The following is a 21,819-nucleotide window of genomic DNA, read 5'->3' on the forward strand; positions in this document are numbered from 1 at the left end:
GGACATCTTGGCTCTTTCCACAGTTTGGCTATTGTGGACATTGCTGCTATAAACATCGGGGTGCACGTACCCCTTCGGATCCCTACTTTTGTATCTTTGGGGTAAATACCCAGTAGTGCAATTGCTGGATCATATGGTAGCTCTATTTTCAACTTTTTGAGGAACCTCCATACAGTTTTCCAGAGTGGCTGCACCAGCTCAGACAAGCAATTTGATGGAGGAATGACCTTGGGGGGACAGAGGGAACCGCTAGTGCAAAGGCCCTGGAGTAGGATGGACCATGGTATATACCAGCACTGGAAAGGAAGGTGAGTTTGGAGCATCGAGGTAGGAAAGATACCCAGGGGCGCCTGTGTGGCTCAGTCGTTAAGCGTCTGCCTTCCGCTCAGGTCATGATCCCAGGGTCCTGGGATCGAGCCCCGCATCAGGCTCCCTGCTCCGCAGGAAGCCTGCTTCTCTCTCTCCCACTCCCCCTGCTTGTGTTCCCTCTCTTGCTGTGTCTCTCTCTGTCAAATAAATAAATAAAAATCTTTTTAAAAATTAAAGAAAGATTCCCAGAACACAGCATGCTCCTTCCCATCTTGAGCTCTCTGCACTTGCTGTTCTGGGACGACCTTGATCCCATCATGGCCTAGTTCAATGCACAATAAAAACAAGAAGTAGTATTGGTAACGTGTACTGACCACTGTAGGCACTGTTCTAAACTTTCCATTGATTACTGAATTTCATCCTAACAACGCAGAAAGGTGGAGAGACTTGGCCAACCTTACACAGCTAGAAAGTGGCCGAGCCAACCAGATACCCAGGCAATCTGGCTCCAGAGCTCGAATAACCCCACCGTCTAACTCCCACGGCTCCCAGGACTCACCAGACCTTGTGGGTTATCAGACTGAAGACCCACCCAATGCAGGGCATTTTTATGGGCACTTCACGGTCACTCCCGTGGTGGGCGGAAAAGTGCACCATCACGGCCCGGGGAAAGGTGCCAAGTGTGCCACCCTGGGCCTGGCACCAGGAGCTCCAGCCCTCCCAAGAACTCGGGCTGGGATGCTTCGGGAACCGCCGCCTCCATCCGCACACCAACACGAGAACCGCGGCATCGGGGTGGGAGGGGCTGAGATTCTTGAATCACCCAATGGCGAAGGGTGCAGGGACGCTATGCAAATAACATGTTTTTTATTGGGCGTCAGCCTGCTCGAAGCCTCGCGTCCCGCCCCGCCCCCTCACTAATTGGCCTGCCTTCTTTGCAAACGCTTTGAGGGGTGAAATGGGCAGCCGGCTCTTCAAACTCCCTTCGGAGAGGGAACTCAAGCTCCCAACGGAATCTCGAAAGGGAGGGGGACAGAGAAAAGGAAGGCGCATATGTTGGGCACTGTCTCAGTGATCTCTAAGCGCAGTTTCTCCGAGTTAGGTCCTGCACGTGCTTGACTCCAGTCAGCCACCGTAGTCCCCGCAACCCGCAGTATACTTTCTTATAGCCCTTCTATCCGTAGCTCGGCGCTTGCTCACCAACTTGCCTGCCTTGCGCACTCACCCCTCCTTCCATTTTTTCTCCCCCGCAGCCCCCTCCGCTGGCCGCGACTGCGCATGCGTACTGACGCCCCCACTGGCCCCGCGTGGGAGGAGGGGATAGAAATGAGGCTGGGCCGAGAAGCTCACGCGCGCTCCCTCCCCTCCCGTCGCTGGGCACGCGCCGGGCCGTGCAGCTTTGCCGCGTCCGAGGGCAGCGCAGCAGCTGCAGCGGCCGCTGCGGGAGGGGCCCGGAGCCCCGCCCCCGGGGAGGGGCCTTCCGCAGGTGAGGGGGGCACGGGTCCGGGCCTGGACGCCTGGGTCTTCGGGAAGTGGATTGGGGGCTGGACGCCAGGATCTCCCGGAAAGGAATAGATTGGCGTCCTGATGCATAGGTTCTGGAGGGGCTGCATTGGTGCCTGAGCCTTGGTAGAGTGCATTGGTGCCCGAATGCCATGATTCGAGGCGTGCATTGAGGCCCGGACGCTTGGGATCCCGAGGGAAAAATCCAGTAGGGGTCTCTGGATCGCAAGACACGCCACGTTCTTTCTGCATTTCCCTCTAGGTCTCCCCTCTACCCTCCACGCTGGGGATGAAATTTAGCAACAAGAAGGAAGCAGTTCACGCGGCGTCAATGGACTGAGACTAAACCAAGACTCGGGTAAAGCTACCTATTGGAGGTGAAATCCCGCCCACTGAGCTCAGGCTCCTCCCCTGAGACAGTTGTAAAAGACCCGCCCTCTCCGCTCGAAGGCCCCTCCCCTGGGTCTGAGTTGCTTTGGGTCCTGTCTATATAGCCCCGCCCAGTCCCGTCTTTGCTTCCACGGCTGGGAGGTTCTGTTGGGGGGGGGAGGTCCCGCCCACTCGATGTAGAGGCCTAGCCAGCTCCGCGCTCAGGGCGGCCCCTGAATTTAAGTAGTAGAGGCCCCGCCCACTCGGCTCGAGGGTTCCAACCCCGGGTCTAAGTCGCAAAGGGTCATGTTTGCATAAACCCCGCCCGTTGTGCTCTTAGGCTCCGCCTTCGCGTAAGGCCCGCCCTAGCCTTTGGATCCCAGGCTTAAAAAGACCTTGCTCCTGAACAGACTGGTCCCTGATTTTAGGCCCTACAGCCCTATCCCCATCAGCCTGGTAATCACCGGCATCGCCTACCTCCCTCTGGGTTCCTGGGCCAGCAAGATGCTGGAACGAGATGCAGAGTCCGCGGCCGGGGACACCGATCGTAGTCCCACTTGCAAGGAACCAGTAACCAAGGGAGGAGGTGAGAGCGGTCCCGCCCGTGGGTAGGGGGGCACAGGAATTGGGGCTAAGAAAATCATATTTTGAGGGAATCTCAGGGTGAAAGTTTGAAGGCCTAGGGTGATGACCATTTGGGATACTCCACAAATATGTTCTGGGGAATCCTACTATTGGCTTTGGGGAACTTCAGTGATTTTTTAGGACTCAGAAAATTAAGGGTCAGGGGGTTTGATATGCGGAATTTCAGGGTGATCACTTGGGAATATACTAGAAACGAACACCTTAGTAGCTTTGGGATTCCAGCCAGGTAACCCTTTGGAGCCCCTTTGGATGATGCATGGCATAAGGTGGGGAATAGAGACATGTCATTTGAGGAATCCCAGATGAACCCTGAGGTGTCAAGGTTGGGGTGGGGGAAGGGAAGCCTGGCCTAGATTCAGGGTGTTGGTTGATGCCTGGAGCCCACCAGCCCTCCTGTCCTGTAGCTCCCCACCAGGGCTCGCCGCAGAAGCCCAGCAAGTCGGTTCCAGGGCCTGCCACGTCCGCGGGGGCGCCTTCTCGACCCCGCCGGCGGCCCCCGCCCCAGCGCCCGCACCGCTGCCCTGACTGTGACAAGGCCTTCTCGTACCCGTCCAAGCTGGCCACGCACCGGCTGGCACACGGCGGCGCCCGCCCCCATCCGTGCCCCGATTGCCCCAAGGCCTTCTCCTACCCCTCCAAGCTGGCAGCCCACCGCCTCACGCACAGTGGTGCCCGCCCACACCCGTGCCCGCACTGCCCAAAGGCCTTTGGCCACCGCTCCAAGCTGGCAGCCCACCTCTGGACCCACGCGCCCGCCCGCCCCTACCCGTGCCCCGACTGCCCCAAGTCCTTCTGCTACCCCTCCAAGCTGGCAGCCCACCGCCACACGCACCATGCCACCGACGCCCGCCCCTATCCTTGCCCGCACTGCCCCAAGGCTTTTTCATTCCCCTCCAAACTGGCCGCCCATCGCCTCTGTCACGACCCCCCGACGGCACCAGGCAGCCAGGCCACAGCCCGGCATCGCTGCTCCAGCTGCGACCAGGCCTTTGGCCAAAGACGCCTCCTGCTCCTTCACCAGCGCAGCCACCACCAGGCTGAGAGCCAGGGGGAGCGTGAGTGAGTCTTCCCCTTGGCTCACGGCGTCCTCTGCCACCAGCCTGGGTCAATAAAGAGGCGGCATTTTTAAGCTGGGCTGTATGGACTTGCCTTGACCAGACAGCTGGCAGGGAGACTGGCTCCACACTGGGCTCCAACTTATAAGGCTGAGGAACTCTTTGCTCACTTGTTTTGGGGGAGGGGAAGGTGTCACCCACAGAAAGTTAGCGCTGGGCCCCAAACCATGGGCTTGGAGCTGGGGTTTGAAAGCAAGCCCTGGCTCTGGTTTTTCCCTATTTATAAGGCAAAAGTAAAAAGTCTGCTAGCATCGTTGGTTGCTGAGGAATGTGGGGAACAGGGTCTCTCCTTATTGTAAGTTAAATTGGTGCCTCCATCTTGGCCATTTGACTGTCCATAAAAAATTTAAAATGTTCACATGCCCGTGTCAACTATTCCACTTCTAGGAACTTATCCTATAGATAAACTCAAGCACTGAAAAAGGCATAAGGATGTTCCTATGTTCAAAAAGGCAGGGGCGCCTGGGTGGCTCAGTTGGTTAAGCGACTGCCTTCGGCTCAGGTCATGATCCTGGAGTCCCGGGATCGAGTCCCGCATCGGGCTCCCTGCTCAGCGGGGAGTCTGCTTCTCCCTCTGACCCTCCTCCCTCTCATTCTCTCTGTCTCAAATAAATAAATAAAATCTTTAAAAAAAAACAAAAAAAAACAAAAAGGCATAAGGATGTTGGGAAACCACCCAAGTGCCCATCAAGAGGGGACCAGCTAATGAAATACAATACAGCCATAGAATGGACTATGTTGCTATAGGAAAAAAACTCTATTTGTACAGATGTGGAATGAGTCCCTAAATATACGAAATGATAAAAGAACAAAGGGCATGCTGCCAATAGTATAAACATTTTTTAAAGCTCAAGCTTTGGAGCCAGCCCTGACCCACTACTTATGAGCCGGGGGGCCCTGGACAAGCTTTGTCACTTCTCTGGACTCAGATGCCTTATCTATAACATGGGAGTGCTAGGAGGCCTTTGTAAGGGCACAAGCATCATCTCTGGCATCACTTCCCTTCTCGGAGCCTGTTTCTTCTGCTATAAAATGAGAATGAGCTAACAATGGACTGCGCTTCGTTCTTCAGATGTGTATTAAGCATCTATAATGTGCTGGACTCTGCCCAGGGTGGTAGGCACACAGCAGTGAACAAGACAGGCCTGGTCTAGCGAGGGGGAGTGGGTGCTAATCAAGTAGTGGACAAAAAAAGAAAGAAAAGAAAAGAAAGTAAAGGAGCCAAGTCCATCTTAAAGAACAAAGTAGGGGAGGGAGCCTTGCCCCCCACCCCCACCCCCAGCCCAGGTTCCAAGAATGATTTCAAAGTCATAGCAATGACATCTGTGGTGTTGGCATGGGAACAGGCGAGTGGAAGAGGACCGAGGGCTCAGAAACGGCCTGGTGCTCACAGGAGGTCCTGACAAGTGACAATCCCCATGACTAGATTAGGGGTTGGCACACTTTTTCTGGAAAGGGCCCGATGGTATGTACTTTTAGGTTTTGCAGGCCACGGTGTCTGCCACAACGACCCAGCTCTGCCCCTGGAGTCCAAAAGCAGCCACACACATTATGACACACGAATGAATGTGTGTGGCTCTAGCCCAGTAAAACTTTACAAAATGGTAGCTGAGCTGGATTTTGCCTATGGGATGTAGTTTGCAGATCTCTGCTGTAGGTGAATGGGGCAAGGACAGGCTCATCTGTGAATGAGCTGAGAGATCTGGAAAAAAATTAAGTGGGATCCTGTGGAGGCAGAATAATGGTCCCCCAAAGAGGTCCATGTCCTAATCCCCAGAACCTGAGTATGTTAGTTTACATATGGCAGAAGGGGCTTGGCAGATTTGTGATTAAGGATCTTATCTTGAGATGGGGAGATTATCCTGATTATTCCAGGGGGCCCGATGTAATCACACGGGTCCTTATATGGGAAAGAGGGAAGCAGAAGAGTCAGAGGGGATGTGACAATGGAAATGGACACCAGAGGGATGCAGGGCCATGATTCAAGGGACTCAGGCAGCCTCTAGAGACTGGAATAGGTAAGGAAATGGATCCTCCCCGGAAGGGACACAGCCTTGCAGACACCATGATTTTAGGCCATTGAGACAAAAGTTGGACTACTGACCTACAGAACTATAAGCAAATACATTTGTGTTGTTTAAGGCTACTAAGCTTGGGATAGTTTGTTACAGCAGCAATAGGAAACATACAGATCCCGATCTCATACCATACACAAAAATAAGTTTCTGGTGATTTAAGATCTAAATTTGAAAAACAAAATGGAAATAATAAAGGAGAATATCTTTGTAACCTCAGAAGTACAGAAAGAATCCTTAAGATACAAGAAATGTACATCATAGAGGAAGAGACTGGTAGATTTGACCATAAACAAATCAAGTTACAACTATGGCGAGAGATACAGTATTATGGGTGTATACCGGGCACATACTATTATATAGAGGGTTAGCAAAGACCTTTTTGAAGAGGTAGAGTTTTACTTGTGATCTGAAATGTGCAGATGGAATGAGAGATGGTTTGTGGAATCAGGGGTGGCACCGGGCAGGCGAATGCAAATTAGCAGGCTGCTAGACCAGCCGCTAGCTAGACCCAGTCCACTGGGCAAGGCCTTGGGGAAGGGGTGGGCGAGGAGGAGGATTAAGTCCCTCCATGCCAGAAGTGCGGTTGCTATCAAGGTTTACATACAGAGTGGACTTGGAAGATTTCCTCCACAGCAACACACCACCATCAAAGTTTCAGGGACAAATGCATTTGCGAGGTGTCGATCTGGTCCAACCGTTGACGTAGAGATGGGGCAACAGGCCAGGAAAGATGGGATTTGCCTGCGTCCACACAGCAGGCCAGTGCTGAGCCAGGGCGGATCCTGAGTTTGTGACACGCTGACCTCCCGCTGCTCCTTGTATAGGTCAAGCCGGTTCCTGCCTGGGGGCCTTTGCACCTGCTTTTCCTCCACCTGGAATGGTTCCCCCAGACTCTCCCTTATTTCTCCCAAGTCCCTGCAGAGGGGTCAGTCCTCTGACACACCTTCCCCACTGACCCTCTCTGAACCACGCCACCCTGTCCCATGGCTCTGTAACACTGCCCTGTGTTCGTGCTCAACGCTGCACGACACACTCACGGTCTCTCCACCAGCGGAATGTCAGCCCTGTGAGAACGGGGCCTCGTGTCTCTTTTTCACACCGTAGTCCCACCATCTCACACATGGTGGGCGCAGTAGGCAGAGTAACAGCCTCCTAAAGATGTCCACATGCTGATCCCTGGAACCCATGGATCTGCTATGTGGCAAAGGAGAATTAGGGTGGAAGGAATCAAAGTTGCTAATCCGCAGACTTTAAAACAGGGAGATTGGGCGCCTGGGTGGCTCAGTTGGTTAAGCGGCTGCCTTCGGCTCAGGTCATGATCCTGGAGTCCCGGGATCGAGTCCCGCATCAGGCTCCCTGCTCGGCAGGGAGTCTGCTTCTCCCTCTCCCACTCCCTGTTTGTGTTCCCTCTCTCGCTGTGTCTTTCTCTGTCAAATAAATAAATAAAATCTTTAAAAAACAAATAAATAAATAAATAAAACAGGGAGATTATCCCAGATCATCCAGGCGGGCTCGGTGTAAACACAAGGATCTCTGAAGGTGGAAGGAGGAGACAGAAGAGGCCGTCTCAGAGTGAGGTGGCGTGAGGAAGACCACTGGCCACTGCTGGCTTTGAATACGGAAGGGGAACTGGGGAAAAGACAAGAACGCAGATTTCCCCCAGAGCCTCCAGAAGGAGCACTGCCCTGCCTACACCCTGAGTTTCAGTCCCTTTTGGACTTCAGACCTCCAGACCTGGAAGGTTATAAATTTCTGTAGGTTTAAGACATAAAGTCTGTGGTAATTTGTTACTGAGCTCTGACTGCCCTTTGCTCTGCTCCAACCCCCTCCTGACCTCCCCAGCTCCAGGATAATGTCCAAGCTTCTCAACCTGGCGTTCGAAGCCCTTCAGGACAGCCCTGTCCTTTTGCTTCAACAGTGACGTGAATGTTCTTCATCTGTGTGCTCTATTACAGCTGCCAGTGGGCACCTGAAATGTGGCCAGTGTGACCGACAAAGTAAACTCTTCCCTTCACGTCACTGTAGTTCATTTAAATAGCTACCCGGGTCCAGGGGCTACCGTGTTAGCACAGCTGCAAGGACTATGTCCCTCCTTCCAGACAGATCTGCCCCTAAAGCCTCTTAAGCAACTGACCCCGGGGAGCCAGGCTGGTTCCCACGTCCTGGCCTCTGCCCGCGCCATGGCCCCTGCCTAGAACTCCATCCTAGCTTCCTCCCAATTCCCTAACACCCCGCTCAGTTCCCAACTTAAATGTGGTGGATGCTTGAAGGGCGTGATTAAAATACCCCTCCCCCTGTTCTACCATTGCGCTGACAGTTCTACAGCCACTTCTGCAAGCCCTGGAGAAAGGGAGCTATCCCTGGCCCAGGGGAGCTGAGACGGACTTCAAGAGAGAAGCACACCTCACGAGCATCCAGACCTCCAGCCCAGGACCAACAGAGGGACAAACAAGACCCAGGAATGGGCTCAGAGGGCTGGAACCCCAAGTCCCTGCCACCTGCCCCACAGGGGAAAGTGGCCAGGGAGAAGTAACAAAGAGCTCCTTCCCTACCAAACCCCTGATAGAGAGCCCGTCAATTCTTCCCAGGACCCCAGGGCAGCCAAGATACCTGACCCTCAGAAGAGAAGCAAAAACCAAACACATGACAGAAAGCTGGGAGCCTCTAGGAGGTTCAGGAGACTTCTGAGTAAGAGGGGCAGCTGCTCCAAACCAGGTCACCTTTATTAAGCTCATCTTGTGTGTGTGCGTGTGTGTGTGTGTGTGTGTACACGCATGCATATGCATGAAAGCACATACTTTAGGCCTGGGGCACCACCCCATAAAGCTGGTGCGGAAGTAACTTCTGCTTCTCGTTGCAACTGTAGATCCATCGGGGGCGGACAAACACCAAGGAGGGGTTATCCATCAGGGCCTGCAAGGCGGAGCGGGGTGCATATGGGAACATGTGAGTGAGGAGGGGATGGAGGTGACACAAGGACGGGTTGGGTGTCCCTTTCCCTGCCCCTCTGGAACTCACCTCTTCAAAACTGGGGTCCCACTCCTGTGCTGTGATCACAAACTGGACCCTGTCGCTCATGTAGTCCTCAAGCTCCCTGGCAGGAGAAGGAGGGAAGCAGAGAATCAGTGTCCCCTCTCTTGACATCCTGGTCCCCAACCACTCTCCAAGGCTACCTGCGGGCCCCCGTTATTCTCCCCTGTGCCAGCCTTGCCACAGCCACAATACCGAGGGCTCCCACTGCTGCTGCGCCTTCCAGAGGCCGGGCCGGGGGGAGCCTCATCTTAGAGAAGAGGAAGAGAGGGAACGCTACTCGTCCAGGGCGGCCGAGCAGAGCGAGCAGGGCCTGTGCCCATCCTGCAGGGCGTGCCCCTTCTCCGTCTTCCCGATCACTTTCCTTCCCACAAGCTAGCACCACCTCTCCCTACCCGCGCCCCCACCCCTGCACACTGACCCATTGAAGGCTGTGACATATCGGCTGAGCTTCCGCCGCTCGTCCCCAGGGAACTCTCCGTACAGGAAGAAGTGTTTGCCCTGGAAGAAGTCTGCAGGGGAGATGGTGGAGGAGGCAAGTGTGAGGCCCCCGGAGTTTCGAAGCCCCAGCCAGGAGCCACAGAACACTCGGAGCAAGACGGGAAGGAGGCCGGTACAGCAGCTGGAGAGGGGTGTTCATGCAACCCTGCCAGAGCCGTCCAGGACAAACGGTGCTTCTCAGCCAGGCCTGTCAGAACCTTTCTGGGAGCTGGGTGTTTTCCAGTACCTTCTTGGGCTCTGACCTTTAGGACGGCTCTTTTCTTTGTTCCATTTTAACATGGTTCTCCAAACCATCAAGTTGCTGATGCCACTTTTGGGGCTTTGAAGGATCAAAGTACTTTCCTGCCCATCACCCACAAGGAGCCGGATGGAAACGGCCTCTTCCAATCGCCATTGACCCTCACCTCTGTTCAGACCCTGGCTGCCCAGCTTCTCCCTCCATGCTCTGCTGGCCAAGGCTCTGACCCCTGCCTCCATCCCATGCCCCCTGCATTCGTGTTGGGGTGACAAACAGCAATGCCATCACCACCTAGGTCGCAACAGAGATCAGTGCCCACATCATCTGTATGCCTGGGTGACCTCCCATTCCAACAAAACCGAACCTGAGGGGCAGGTGAGGGAGGTGCTGTTCGCACTTGGAAAGCCAAAGGGGGTCACACCCGGCAGAGGACTGTGATGGATGTGGTCACACCAGGAAGTCAGGAGGGGAACAGAGAGGGAAGGCATGAGAGGATGCCTGTTTCCTAAGGCAACAAGAAGGTAGCAGAGGCAGGGAGTATGGGTGAAGGAGGTGGGGAGACAAGTCACAAGTCGTGGGGAGCAGCCACGATCCGAGAGCTGGCTGGGGGGCCACAGCTGAGAACTGAGAAAGACAAATCCCACTTCGGGAGGCAGGGAGGGATTTCCTACCTGGGAGCTCAGGAACTGGCAGGTCGGGAGACTCTGGGGGACCCTCGTTGTCTGTGTTCTCATCTGTGGATCCTGCATACGGGTCCTCGCCATTCTCCCCCTGGTCAGGGGGCTGCTTTTGCTCCCTTTGCTCGGCCACCCTGGGAGAGCCAAAGGGGGTGGGGGAAGAGCATGAAGACCAGATCGCCCTCCACCCAAGCCTGGGGCCACCTCGACCCCCGAGCCCCACCATACCTTCTCAGCTCATCCTCGGTATCCCCAGAATCTTCTGCCCCATTGCCCTGTTCTTCTGTAAGTGGAAGCTTAGTCAATGCAAGGCACGTGCTTGGCAACCCTCCCTCCCAGCCTTTTTCCCCAGCACAGATGCAGGCATGCCAACCCCCAACCTCAACTGCCCTCCAGATCCAGTTATCTGGGACCCTCAGCCTTCCCTCCCCCAGATCCATTGTCTGGGTTTCCAGCCCCCTCCTCCCTCAGACAGGAGTCCAGGCCCCCAGGCCCTCCTCCTCCCTCAGACCTAGGAGTCCAGGCCCCCAGCCCCTCCCCCTCCCTCAGACCTAGGAGTCCAGGCCCCCAGGCCCTCCTCCCTCAGGCTCTGACCTGACTGCTCCCCCTCAGTGTCGGTATCTTCCTGGGGCCCTGGTGAGGCTGGTTTGGTCTCTTCTGGGGTTTTGGGTCTCTGAGGTGAGCTGGGTCCTGCTGCCTGAGGGGGCTTGGTTTTGGTCTGGGGGCGCTGAGGAGGGAGGGGGCAGCATGCGTATGAGTGTGTGTTCTTGCAGAAGGCAGGAGTGGAGAGTCTGGGGTACCACAAGAGACCCATGTCCTCCTCCCACTGCACCCTCCCCCACGCCAGGGCAGGAGGCATAGGACCTTTTGGGGAAGCTTGGGGGCTTCATCCCCGCTGCTGCCGCTGTGGGAGCCCCCTTCATCCTCACTGCTGGAGCTTGGCCCTGCCATGAGATACCTAGGGGAGGAATCCGGCCTCAGACAAACAGCATATCGTGCCCTTCAGGGGAGATGGGGTGGGGGGAGGGTGCTCAGGAAGCCACAGTGACTGGCATGTACTAATCGCTCAGGATGCCCTGGCTTCCAGCTCTGGAAGGGCCCCACTGAAGCTGTCAGGCACCGCAGCCACCCCCAACAGAGACCTCACCTTCGGGAGGGCAGCCGCCGCCGCATTCGGTGACAGTCCAGCACCCACTCTTTCCGCACGATGCGGCCTCCGAGGCCTAGGACCTGGCTGTACTTGGGGGTGTTGGCAAAGGCACAGCTGGTGGGGAAGCAGAAGGGAGGGTGTGGTCAGTCAGGTGTGGTCTGAGCGGGGAAAAGGGAAAGAGAGACAGGGACAGGGGGAAAAAGAGAGATAAGTCAGAGACAGAGAGAAAGAGATGGATATGAGAGAAACAGAAAAAGACATTAGGAGACCAAGGGAAAGATGTAGGAATCAGAAAAAGAGGCAGAGAATACAGAGAAATGAAGAGACAGAGACAGATGGGTAGACAGGCAGACAGGGAGAGAGAGAAAGCAAGATGGAGGAGCCAGAAGGAGAAGGAGAAGCAGTAGGGAGCAAGGAGAGGAGGAGGGCACAGGCCTACATGAGGTGGGTGCTGTCTGGAGTCCAGTCCGGCCGATACTTGGCCCCCAGCTCTAGGGCCTTGTCCCGGAGCTCCGAACGGAAGGGGTTCTGGAAGCCACTCAGCACCACCACCACACCCTGAAGGATCTTCCCCAGCTCCTGCGGGCCAGCTCGGGGTCCCCTGGGCTCAGTGCCTTCTCGGGTCTTCTCTGGCACTGTGCCTCGTGCTGGGGCAGGGACTGGGGTGGTGGCTGGGGTGCGGGTGGGAGCTGACACTGGGGAAGACAAAGAGTGGATTCATTTAGTACTACTGGGACTAAACCCAGCCCTCCTCCCTCAGACCCAGAAGTCCAGGTCCCCAGCCCCTCCTCCCTCAGACCCAGGAGTCCAGGCCCCCAGCCCCTCCTCCCTCAGACCCAGCGGTCCAGACCCACAGCCCCCTCCTCCCTCAGACCCAGGGGTCCTGCCCCCAGCCCCTCCTCCCTCAGGACAGAAGAGCACAGGCCCGTACAAGAACAAGGAAGCCAGCACTCACATTTGGGTCTCTTGACGGCAGGTGGTGAGGGCTGGGCTGATGGTTTGCTGGGCGTCTTCCCTTCTTCTTGGTTCAAATCCAACTTTCTCTTCCCTTTGGGGGACTCCTGAGGCTGAGGGGTTGGGATGAGTTGAGGGCCCTAGCCTCTCTCCGCCCTCTCCACCCACCAGGGTCTGACTACGTCACCTTGGAGGTGCTGCCCACTGCCCTGGACACGGGAGAGGCTGAAGAGGTGGCGCTAGAGGCCTGCAGAGTAGCAGCGGCATAGCTGGGTCCGGCCGGGTCACCGGCTGCGGCTACCGAGGGAGAAAGTGGAGCCAGGGTGAGAGGGCTGGGCCCTGAGAGCCTTCCGCTCCTACCCAGGGGACAGAATGTTGTTCCCAAAGCCCAGTAGTGATCCGGTCAGTCCAGGCCCCCAGCCACCTCCTCCCTCTGACCCAGGAGTCCCTAGGCTCCTCCTCCCTCAGACCTTCAGGTTCCAACCCTGGACTCCCTGAGGACTCAAGCTGTCACACTTACCTGGGGAGGTCTTATTGATCCGGCTGAAGAAAAGGGCCCCGGGTCTCAGGGAGTTGGCACCCTCATCCTCCTCCTTCACGCGGAACTGGCCAAGCTTGGTCACCTTCTAAGGTCTCACAAGGTCAGCACAGTGAGGGCTGTTGGCAGGTGAGGGTGAAGCGGTAGGGAGAAGGCTCTGGGGGTAGGTGGGTAGAGCTTACCTGGGGTGAGGCCTCTGCCTCCTCTTTGTCTGGGGGGCTGTGAAACCGTATAAAACTCAGGCCATAGGCGGAGTCCTGGGAACAGAGGGTGGGGGTCTCGGAAGTCTGGCCAAGGACAGAGGCCTGACCCCAAGCCCCTTTCACTTGGCTCTTTCCCTCTTACGGACACACATGTCTAGGGAGGTGCCCAGAGGACAGTGATGACAATAATAACATCAAGCTGCTAGTGAGCCTCTGGGCTGGGCTCAGCTGTGAGCCCTTTACGTGCACCAGCTCCGTTAAGCCTCATGGCAAGCGACAGAGGCTGCTGGGGGTCCGAGTGAATCCTCTCCCGCATGCCCGAATTCCTGACCACAGAATGGGAGGGAGCACTGTGTGCCACTTCTGGAACACAGAAATGCTCCAGGCTCTTTCCCACTCTGCCGGCTGGACACAGAGCCTGGGTCCCTGGATGACCGGACAAACATCCCCCAAGACAGGTCCCTGGGTGAGAAGTCTACCTCCACTGTGTGGTGGACATATGTCATGACATACTCAAGTCTTGCTGTTACCAAAGCTTAGCATCCCTACCTCACAGCAACCCTATGAGGAGCAGGAAACTGAGGTCAGAAAGGTTAAGTCACTTGCCCAAGGTCACACAGCTAAGAAGTGGTGGACTCAGCGCGTCTGACTCCAGATCCCGTGATGGTAACTGTTAGACTGCTCCTCTGCCAAGACAGCTGCCCCCTTTCCCCATTCCCCTCTGAGATCCTGCAGTTCGCCCTTCCCAGACATCCTCTAGGGAATGAAGCATCACCTATGAGAAGGATCGCAAACCCCTTCAGAGGCCTCTGGGACCCAGCCTCCTCCTAATCCCCTGGGGAGATCAGCTGCCCCATCCTCCCAGCCCTCTAGGACTCAATGCTGGCCCCTCACCTCTCTCCTTGCCCAGGACCGAGGACCCTGCACCCCCAGTTCCCGCCCCAGGTACCTTGCTGTAGGGCTGGCTGCAAACGATTTTGACGCGATCCCAGCGCTTCTCCGCTGCTGCCCGGACCAACTTGTCGGGCCCGAAAATGCGAACACGGTTGGGGTTTGAGCCACTGCGGCTCTCGGAAGGGGACATAAAAGACGAAGTGACCAGCAGGACCTGGAAGAAGGAACATCGAAGGAGAACCAGGGCTGGCTGCCTTAAATGACACCTCCTGGGGCCGGGAAAAAAGCAGGGGCCTGAGCAGGGCTTAGGGAGTCACCAGATCAAGCCTGCATCTCCACATGCCTCAACGCCTCTCTCTTCTCTTGCTTCTGGGCCTCAGGTCAGTTCCTCCCTGACACAGGCCCCAGAGGGATCCCTCCACTTCCAGGTCTAAATGAACCCCCTCCAAATTCTTTCACAGGGTCTCCTCTATCTGGCCATAGAGCCCGCTACCGGGCCTTAAAGAACCCTCCCAGCGGAGAATAATCACAGTGACTGGCATAATGTTCAAACACCTTTTGGAAATGCACAGCTGAGTTCACGGAAAGCAGAGGAAGTATCGGGGAGTCCAGGCACGAGAGAGCGGAATCCAGCGAGCTAGGAGAGTTGCACCTGTTATAAGTGATTCTCTTGGGGCTCAGCGCTGGGATGCTGGGCAGGGACATGGCTGCCTCTTCGACTGCTCCTTCTCGGGCCCTGCCAGTAGGGGGAACTATGGAGAGGCCGCGAGGCAAAAGGAGGGAGGACGGATGTGCTCCCCGCTTCTTGAGGCTCCAGTGAGCATCACCCCTGGTGTGCTTCTGCAGCAGCCCCTCCCCAGGGCAGCCAGCGAATCTGGTTTCAGCGTCTTATCACCTGCGGAGCTAGCGTCATCTGGCCCCTCTCAGGGATTCCAGCACCAGCTCCTCAGGGTCTGAGTTTCAGCTCTGTGGAACCCCACTTCCAAGCTTCTAAGCATCGACGTTTCAGGAATTCCAACAACATCGCTGTTTCCCCGACCCCAGGCGTGGCAGCTGCTCGCCGCATTACTCCTTCACCACACCTCGGTCTTCTTGCCTCTCGGGTTCAATACGTAGCTGCTAATTCTTTAGGTTAAATTCTCGGTTTCAATAACTGGTGTGGTTTCAGTCTCTTGGCAGGACCCTGACTGATAGGGTGGGTGGCACTGAGGTTGGTGTTTGCCGGGGCTGCTGACTCTGGGTGCCAGAGAACGTAATTTTAATGGGTGGGGGGGGTGGGGGGGCGGGTAGTGGAGACGGGAACAGAAGACAAAGCCGGGGCTCCAGGCAAGGAAGAAGAGTAGCTCAGAAACCATCACCAATTCATACGGAGCTTAGCCCCCTCAAAGGGCAACACCCTCCGTGAGTAAATTAGGGGAAAATGTGCCTTGTGGAGTGAGTCAGTGGGAGGCCCTCACTCTGGAGGACAACAGAGAAAACATGAAAACTGCTCTGGAGGAATCCTAAGCACAAGTCTGTACTCTCAAGGATTTGGAGCAAAAAATTCATATGAGCTATCTGCATGGAAAAACCCAAGCTGAAGACTTTAAGTGGTCCTGATGTGGGAAACAAAGGCAGGAAAAAAATTATTAAATTTCCTTACTACCTACAGCCCATTGACAAGTCCTTGAGACAGGCAGAGTGACATTCCTCTAGGGACTCAGCTGCCTCGATGTTAATACTTTGCTAAGGGCAAAAGGCAATCTTAGCCTGACCCCTAGGATCCTGTAAATCTACTTTAACATACAAAAATTCCTTTGGAAACTTCCTTTATCTCTACTCCCCAAGATACATGTTGGCAGTCATCCTCCAAGCATATGACCCACCGATATACATCTGAAGAGTCTCATGACTGAGTTTTTACTAAAATAAATGACCTTTTCCTAACAATAGCTAGCCTCCTCAGGATCCTGGAAACCTTGTTTCCAAAATAACTGGGAGGCTTACGCTCTCCCTAACCCCTTCCGAACTTGAAAGTATATATTGGGCCACTCCTCATGACCCCAGTGCAGCTCCTTCTGCCCCGGGGTCCTGTCCCTGTGCTTTAATAAAACCATCTTTTTGCACCAAAAACATCTCAAGAATTCTTTCTTGGCCGTCAGCTTTAAACCCTAACATTTTTCCTACAGCAGACCCATGTATACAAGATCACCTGAAACCGTGGCAGATCCTCTTTGGAGGAATGTACTTCAAACCAAGTCCTCAGAGATTTCCCACAGACACATTCCTAAAGAACAGAGGTTAACACACACACACACACACACACACACACACACACAAAACCATGAGGCGTATGGAAACAAGCAGCAGAAACCACAAACTACAGGGCGCCTGGGTGGCTCAGTTGGTTAAGCGACTGCCTTCAGCTCAGGTCATGATCCTGGAGTCCCGGGATCGAGTCCCACATCAGGCTCCCTGCTCAGCAGGGAGTCTGCTTCTCCCTCTGACCCTCCTCCCTCTCATGTTCTCTGTCTCTCATTCTCTCTCTCACAAATAAATAAAATCTCAAAAAAAAAAAAATTAAAAAAGAAACCACAAACTGCAGACTCAGACTCATGAAGGCTGCATACATTGAAATTCTCAAACACACAATATAAAAGTATATTTAATAGTTTAAAGAAATAAATGGAGTTCCTGATGGTATGATGAAGGGACAAATGAGAATCAAACGGACCAGGCAGTTCTGAAAAAGAGTGGAAGAGCTGTGTGCCCAACACTAAGGGATAAACCATGATTGGTCCAAGCCGTGCAATTAATTCCCTCTGCCAATGGCTGGTCGGGGTCGGGCACATGACCCAGCTGGCCAATGTGATGGTAAGAGGAAGGCTGCTGGCGCCTTCTGGGAAAGATCTTCCTTCCTCATTACTGAGAAACAGGATGGAAGACAGCCACTGAACTCCTGCCATTCCACTTCCTCCAATCCCTGCTTTGGGTGCTACTAGGTGACGGATGGAGCAGCAGCAATCCTCTTGTAACTGTGCGGACAAGTCCAAAGAATCAAGAGGTGCCAACCAAGCACCCCAACTGCCAGATCAACTCTGGGTCTGCCTAATGCTGGACTTCCCTCCCAAGGAAACAATAAATATTCTTACGCAGTGAGCCAATTTGAGTTGGCTATGTTCTGTTTTACTTTGTGTTTTCTCACAGACATGCTGTGAACTTTGGTGAAATCAGAAAAGAAAGCCTTTTGCTGAGAAAAACATTGCATCTAACTATTGGCCTCTTTGTGCTCAGCTCTGATTATGAAGAGGAAACAACAAAGACAAAGACAATTCTACAGAATTGATCACCCAGTGACGACAATGAAGGGGCAATGCGAACTATGGCGGGCAGCTGCTACTCATACCACCAGGTAGATGTCCTCACTCCTCCCATTCGTTGGAAAAAGAAAACAACTCCAGTTACCCGACTTTTATTATCCGACACTGTATTTAAGGTTCTAGGGCTAAACCTTTATTCTCTAGACTATGTTAACCTTGAAAGCTTATGTATTTCCCTTGTAGAATTTGGAGGAGGAAGAAAAGAACAGGTTGATCTTGTAGGAAATGGTATTAGTTATTACACAAGGTGCCTTACACTTGATTTGTACAGGCAACCCCAATGTGGACCAGCCCTGCTCTGCCCTTCAATTTCATTTTCTTTCTGGACTCCTCCAGCCCCATCTGGTCTCTGGGTGGAAGCTAAACAACACAAGTCCCAGGGTCTTTTTTTTTTTTAAGGTTTTATTTATTTATTTGACAGAGAGAGAGAGAGAGAAAGCACAGGCACGGGGAGCGGGAGAGGGAGAAGCAGACTCCCTGCTGAGCAGGGAGCCCGATGCAGGACTCAATCCCAGGACCCTGGGATCATGACCTGAGCCAAAGGCAACCACTTAACCGACTGAGCCACCGAGGCATCCCCCAAGTCTTTAATTCAGTCTTGGTTAGAAGTTATAATAAAAATGCAGGACTCCAGCAGAAGTTTAATCAAAATTCTTGAAAGAATGGGAGACTTCTGGGCATCAGCATTTTCAGAATTTGAAAAGATAAAGCCCCGACTAGCCATTCCACCTTGCTAGACAGATAAGAGGGCAAATAATAAACATTCACCTATAAAGATATGATAAAACTGTAACTAAAAACGCACTTATTCAGTTTTCATCATTACAAATAGAATTTTGATCCAAATCTGTTTGCCAAGAACAGAGAATTTTTTTTAATAGTCCCCAAAACTGCTGACTTTGTTAAAACAGTTAACAAGCAGGGTTTCTGGGACTGGGTGACTCTAGTGCTTAGGGAGCCTCTGTAAATAAACCCAAATCTAAGCCAGAATCAGAAAATGAAATGCAAACACAATGAATCATAAACAGCCAACTAAATTTCTCAAGTCTGAGAAAATGAAATTCAAGAACCACTATTCTAACAGCCAAATAACTAGACTTTCCCAAACAAGACAACTGTTTAAACTCTAGCCAATTTGGTTTGCTTCAGCGTCTTCTCTATAAAAACCTCTGCCCTAGCCTGCCCACAGAACACCCCTAATCATTTTCAGTTTGAGCCCCCGATTTGAATTGTTTGTTCAAATAAACCTTCAAAATTTCATGTGCTTCAGTTTTTTTTACAACTTATATAACCTTTGAGAATGAGAATGTTTGCCAAAGGAAAACCGCATTTGTGAAAATGTACCTCACAGATCAGAAAAAGCACTTGACAAAATTCCATGCACGTTCATGAAAAAAGCTCTCACCAAAGTAGTCTAGAGAAGAACGTCCTCAACCTGACAACACACATCTATAAACAAATCTCCAGCTGACATTGTATTTCATGGTGAAGACTCACCACTTTGCCAGTAAGATCAGGAACAAGACAAGGATGTCTTACTCTCACCACCTCTATTTGACACTGTACTAGAGATACTAAATGTGATAAAATGAGAAAAAGAAAAAAAAAAGCATAAAGATTAGAAAGAAAGAAAACTGTCTTTATTCACAATGTGATTGTCTATGTAAAAAAAAAAAAAAAATCCCAAGGGATCTACACAAATCCCATGGGATTCTCCTATAAAAATTAATAACTAAATTTAGCAAGGTCACAAGATACAAGGTCAAAATATAAATATCAATTTTATTTTTATTATGCTATCAACAACTGGGAAATGAAATTTAAAAACATATCATTCAGGGGCACCTGGGTGGTGCAGTTGGTTAAGCGTCTGACCCTTGGTTTCGGCTCAGGTCGTGGTCTCAGGGTCATGAGATCGAGCCCCACGTCAGGCTCCCTGCTCAGTGTGGAGTCTACTTGAGATTCTCTCTCCCTCTCCCTTGGCCCCCCCCAAATAAATAAATAAATATTAAAAAATGTATCACTCAAATAGCATCAATAATTTAGGCAAGAATCAATAACAGATGCTGAAATTAGTGCATACAAGTTTGTGGAGTAACAAGATATTTATATAGCCTCAAAGTATTTCCCCATAATACTTATTCATTACAAAGGGCAAAAGAGTAATTTTACAGTGAATGAGCCTGGCCCTCACCACCTTAACAAAAGGACCCAAGTTACCACCATCAGTAATAGAGCAAGTCAGTGGCATGTGCTCCGATCTGATGCACCGAGAAAAACACAACATTACTTCTGTGGTGTTCTGGCCAAAGGTGTACAGCCTACATGTAATCATCAGGAAACATCATTTTGTACAATGAGTGATATTTTACAAAGTCACTGACCTCTATCATTCCAAAATGTGAGTGGCATAAAATGACAAGAAAGTCACGAGAACTGTTCCCAGGGAAAGGAAACCAAGCAGACATGACAAATCAATGCAATGCATGATTCTGAATTTTCTTTTGCTATTAAGAACATTATTGGGCTGATGAAGAAAATCTGAATAAGGTCTGAGATCAGATGACAAAGTACTATATCAAGGTTAGTTTCCTAATTTTGATTAATTGTACTAAGATTAAGTAAGAGAATGTCTGTCTTTTTAGGAAATATCCACTGTAGGGAATAGGGATAACACAAAATCACGTATGCAACTTACTTTCAGTTCAGTAAAAAATATGTACCTATGTGTTAACATTTGGGGAATCTGAGTGAAGGTTATAAGGGAATCCTTTGTACTACTTTTGCAACTTTTCTGTAAGTCTGGAATAAATGAAGTTATTGACAAGCTGGTTTTATAATTTACATGAAAATAAATGCTAAGGATCTAGAATAGTTAAGAGACTATTGAAGACCAAAATTGGAAGTCCAACACAATCTGATTTCAGTATTTACTATTAAGACAGTGTGGTATTGGCACAAAGATAAACATATGTATCAACGAAACAGAATAGAGAGTACAGAAATAAACCTACACATATATGATCAATTAATTTGCAATAGAAGAGCCAAAACAATTCAGTGGGAAAAGGAAAATCCTTTTTTTTTTTAAGATTTTATTTTTAAGTAATCTTTACACCCAATGTAGGGCTCGAACTCACAACCCTGAGATCAAGAGTTGCATGCTCCACTGACTGAGCCAGCCAGGCACCCCAAGAAAATATTTTTTTAGAGTATTTTTAATAAACATTAAAAAACAAAACAAAAACAGGAAAAAAGGACCTTGTCCTCTACTTCACACAATATACAAAAATTCATTTGAGATGGGTCAGAGATCTAAATGTAAAATCTAAAATTATAAAGCTTCTAGAAAAAAACACAGAAGATGGTGGCAGGCAGAATCATGGTGCCCCAAAGAGCTCCATGTGCTACTCCCTGGCACCTGTGAATATAGCAAAAGAGACCTGGCAGATGTGATTAAGTATCTTGAGATGGGGAGATAAGCCTGGGTTATCCAGGTGGGCCCAGTATCATCACAAGGGTCTTTATAAGAAAAAGCGAGGCAGGAGAGTCGGAGTCACAGAAGTGAGGATGGAAGCACATGTTAGAGTACTGTCATCGCTGCCTTTGAAGATGGAAGGGGCCACAGGCCAAGAATGCAGGCGGCCTCTAGAAGTTGTCGTAGGTAAGGAAATGGATCCTCCCCTAGGGCCTCAGAAGAAACCCAGCCTTGCTGACACTAAGATTTTAGCCCACTGAGACTGATTTTGGACTTCTGACCTCTAAAGCTGTGAGACAGTAGGTTTGTGTTACAGTTTTAAGCCACTGAGTTTGTGGTCATTTGTAATAGCAGCAATAAGAAATTAGTACAGGGAATATCATTATGACTTTGGGACAGGCAAATATACCTTACAGAACACAAAAGGCACTCAGCAATAAAAAAGAAAAAAGTAAAAAAAAGAAAGCAGTAAAAAAAAAAGAAAAAGGAAGGAAGGAAGGAAGAAACTTTAAAAAACCTTGATTGATTGGACTTCATCAGATCCATCAAAAGGCACTGTTAAGATAATGGAAAGGTGGGGTGCCTGGGTGGCTCAGTCGTTGAGCGTCTGCCTTCGGCTCAGGTCATGATCCCAGGGTCCTGGGATCAAGCCCCGCCTCGGGCTCCCTGCTCAGCGGAAGGCCTGCTTCTCCCTTTCCCACTCCCCCTGCTTGTGTTCCTGCTCTCACTATCTCTCTCTGTCAAATACATAAATAAAATCTTTAAAAAAAAAAAAAAA

General features: G+C 51.7%; 2 protein-coding genes across 8 annotated transcripts in view; one reads left to right on the forward strand and one right to left on the reverse strand.

Annotated features, from left to right (window-relative positions):
* The first annotated feature begins 1,068 nt into the window (after nt 1-1,068).
* On the forward strand, nt 1,069-6,230 carry ZNF575 (zinc finger protein 575). Of its 4 annotated transcripts, none has more exons than XM_081807012.1 (4): nt 1,069-1,406; nt 2,075-2,170; nt 2,610-2,767; nt 3,231-4,299. In XM_081807012.1, the coding sequence occupies exons 3-4, from the start codon at nt 2,686-2,688 to the stop codon at nt 3,887-3,889; spliced, it is 741 nt and encodes a 246-aa protein (XP_081663138.1). In that variant the 5' UTR covers nt 1,069-1,406; nt 2,075-2,170; nt 2,610-2,685; the 3' UTR covers nt 3,890-4,299. The 4 variants fall into 4 exon arrangements, with proteins under 4 accessions (XP_081663138.1, XP_030882469.1, XP_081663139.1 ...); XM_031026609.2 differs by lacking the exon at nt 1,069-1,406 and adding an exon at nt 1,436-1,795 and having other exon boundaries at nt 2,075-2,189; XM_081807013.1 differs by lacking the exon at nt 1,069-1,406 and adding an exon at nt 1,436-1,795 and having other exon boundaries at nt 2,592-2,767.
* A 2,494-nt stretch (nt 6,231-8,724) lies between these two features.
* Nucleotides 8,725-21,819, reverse strand: part of XRCC1 (X-ray repair cross complementing 1) — a 25,473-nt gene continuing 12,378 nt past the window's right edge. For 2 of the 4 annotated variants that reach the window (XM_081807002.1, XM_081807003.1), the window contains 15 exons: nt 14,760-14,940; nt 14,260-14,418; nt 13,290-13,364; nt 13,090-13,195; nt 12,757-12,866; nt 12,571-12,682; nt 12,055-12,310; nt 11,613-11,729; nt 11,330-11,423; nt 11,060-11,192; nt 10,694-10,748; nt 10,460-10,599; nt 9,471-9,561; nt 9,038-9,113; nt 8,725-8,932 (listed from right to left, as the gene is read on the reverse strand). In XM_081807002.1, the coding sequence (XP_081663128.1) occupies nt 8,819-8,932; nt 9,038-9,113; nt 9,471-9,561; nt 10,460-10,599; nt 10,694-10,748; nt 11,060-11,192; nt 11,330-11,423; nt 11,613-11,729; nt 12,055-12,310; nt 12,571-12,682; nt 12,757-12,866; nt 13,090-13,195; nt 13,290-13,364; nt 14,260-14,418; nt 14,760-14,940 (1,819 nt within the window). In that variant the 3' untranslated portion in view covers nt 8,725-8,818. The remainder of the gene's footprint in view (nt 8,933-9,037; nt 9,114-9,470; nt 9,562-10,459; nt 10,600-10,693; nt 10,749-11,059; nt 11,193-11,329; nt 11,424-11,612; nt 11,730-12,054; nt 12,311-12,570; nt 12,683-12,756; nt 12,867-13,089; nt 13,196-13,289; nt 13,365-14,259; nt 14,419-14,759; nt 14,941-21,819) is intronic. The other 2 variants (XM_081807005.1, XM_081807004.1) reach the window with 1 other exon arrangement.

The sequence above is a fragment of the Leptonychotes weddellii genome, chromosome 16, assembly GCF_054177405.1.
Source record: "Leptonychotes weddellii isolate Sample4059 chromosome 16, ASM5417740v2, whole genome shotgun sequence".
Lineage (NCBI taxonomy): Eukaryota > Metazoa > Chordata > Mammalia > Carnivora > Phocidae > Leptonychotes > Leptonychotes weddellii.

What these genes read in the sequence shown, in the direction of transcription:
- ZNF575 (XM_081807012.1), top strand. Translation starts at nt 2,686, where the DNA reads ATGCTGGAACGAGATGCAGAGTCCGCGGCCGGGGACACCGATCGTAGT. An exon ending in ACCAGTAACCAAGGGAGGAG is followed by an intron (nt 2,768 to 3,230) that starts GTGAGAGCGGTC and finishes CCTGTCCTGTAG; the next exon opens with CTCCCCACCAGGGCTCGCCG.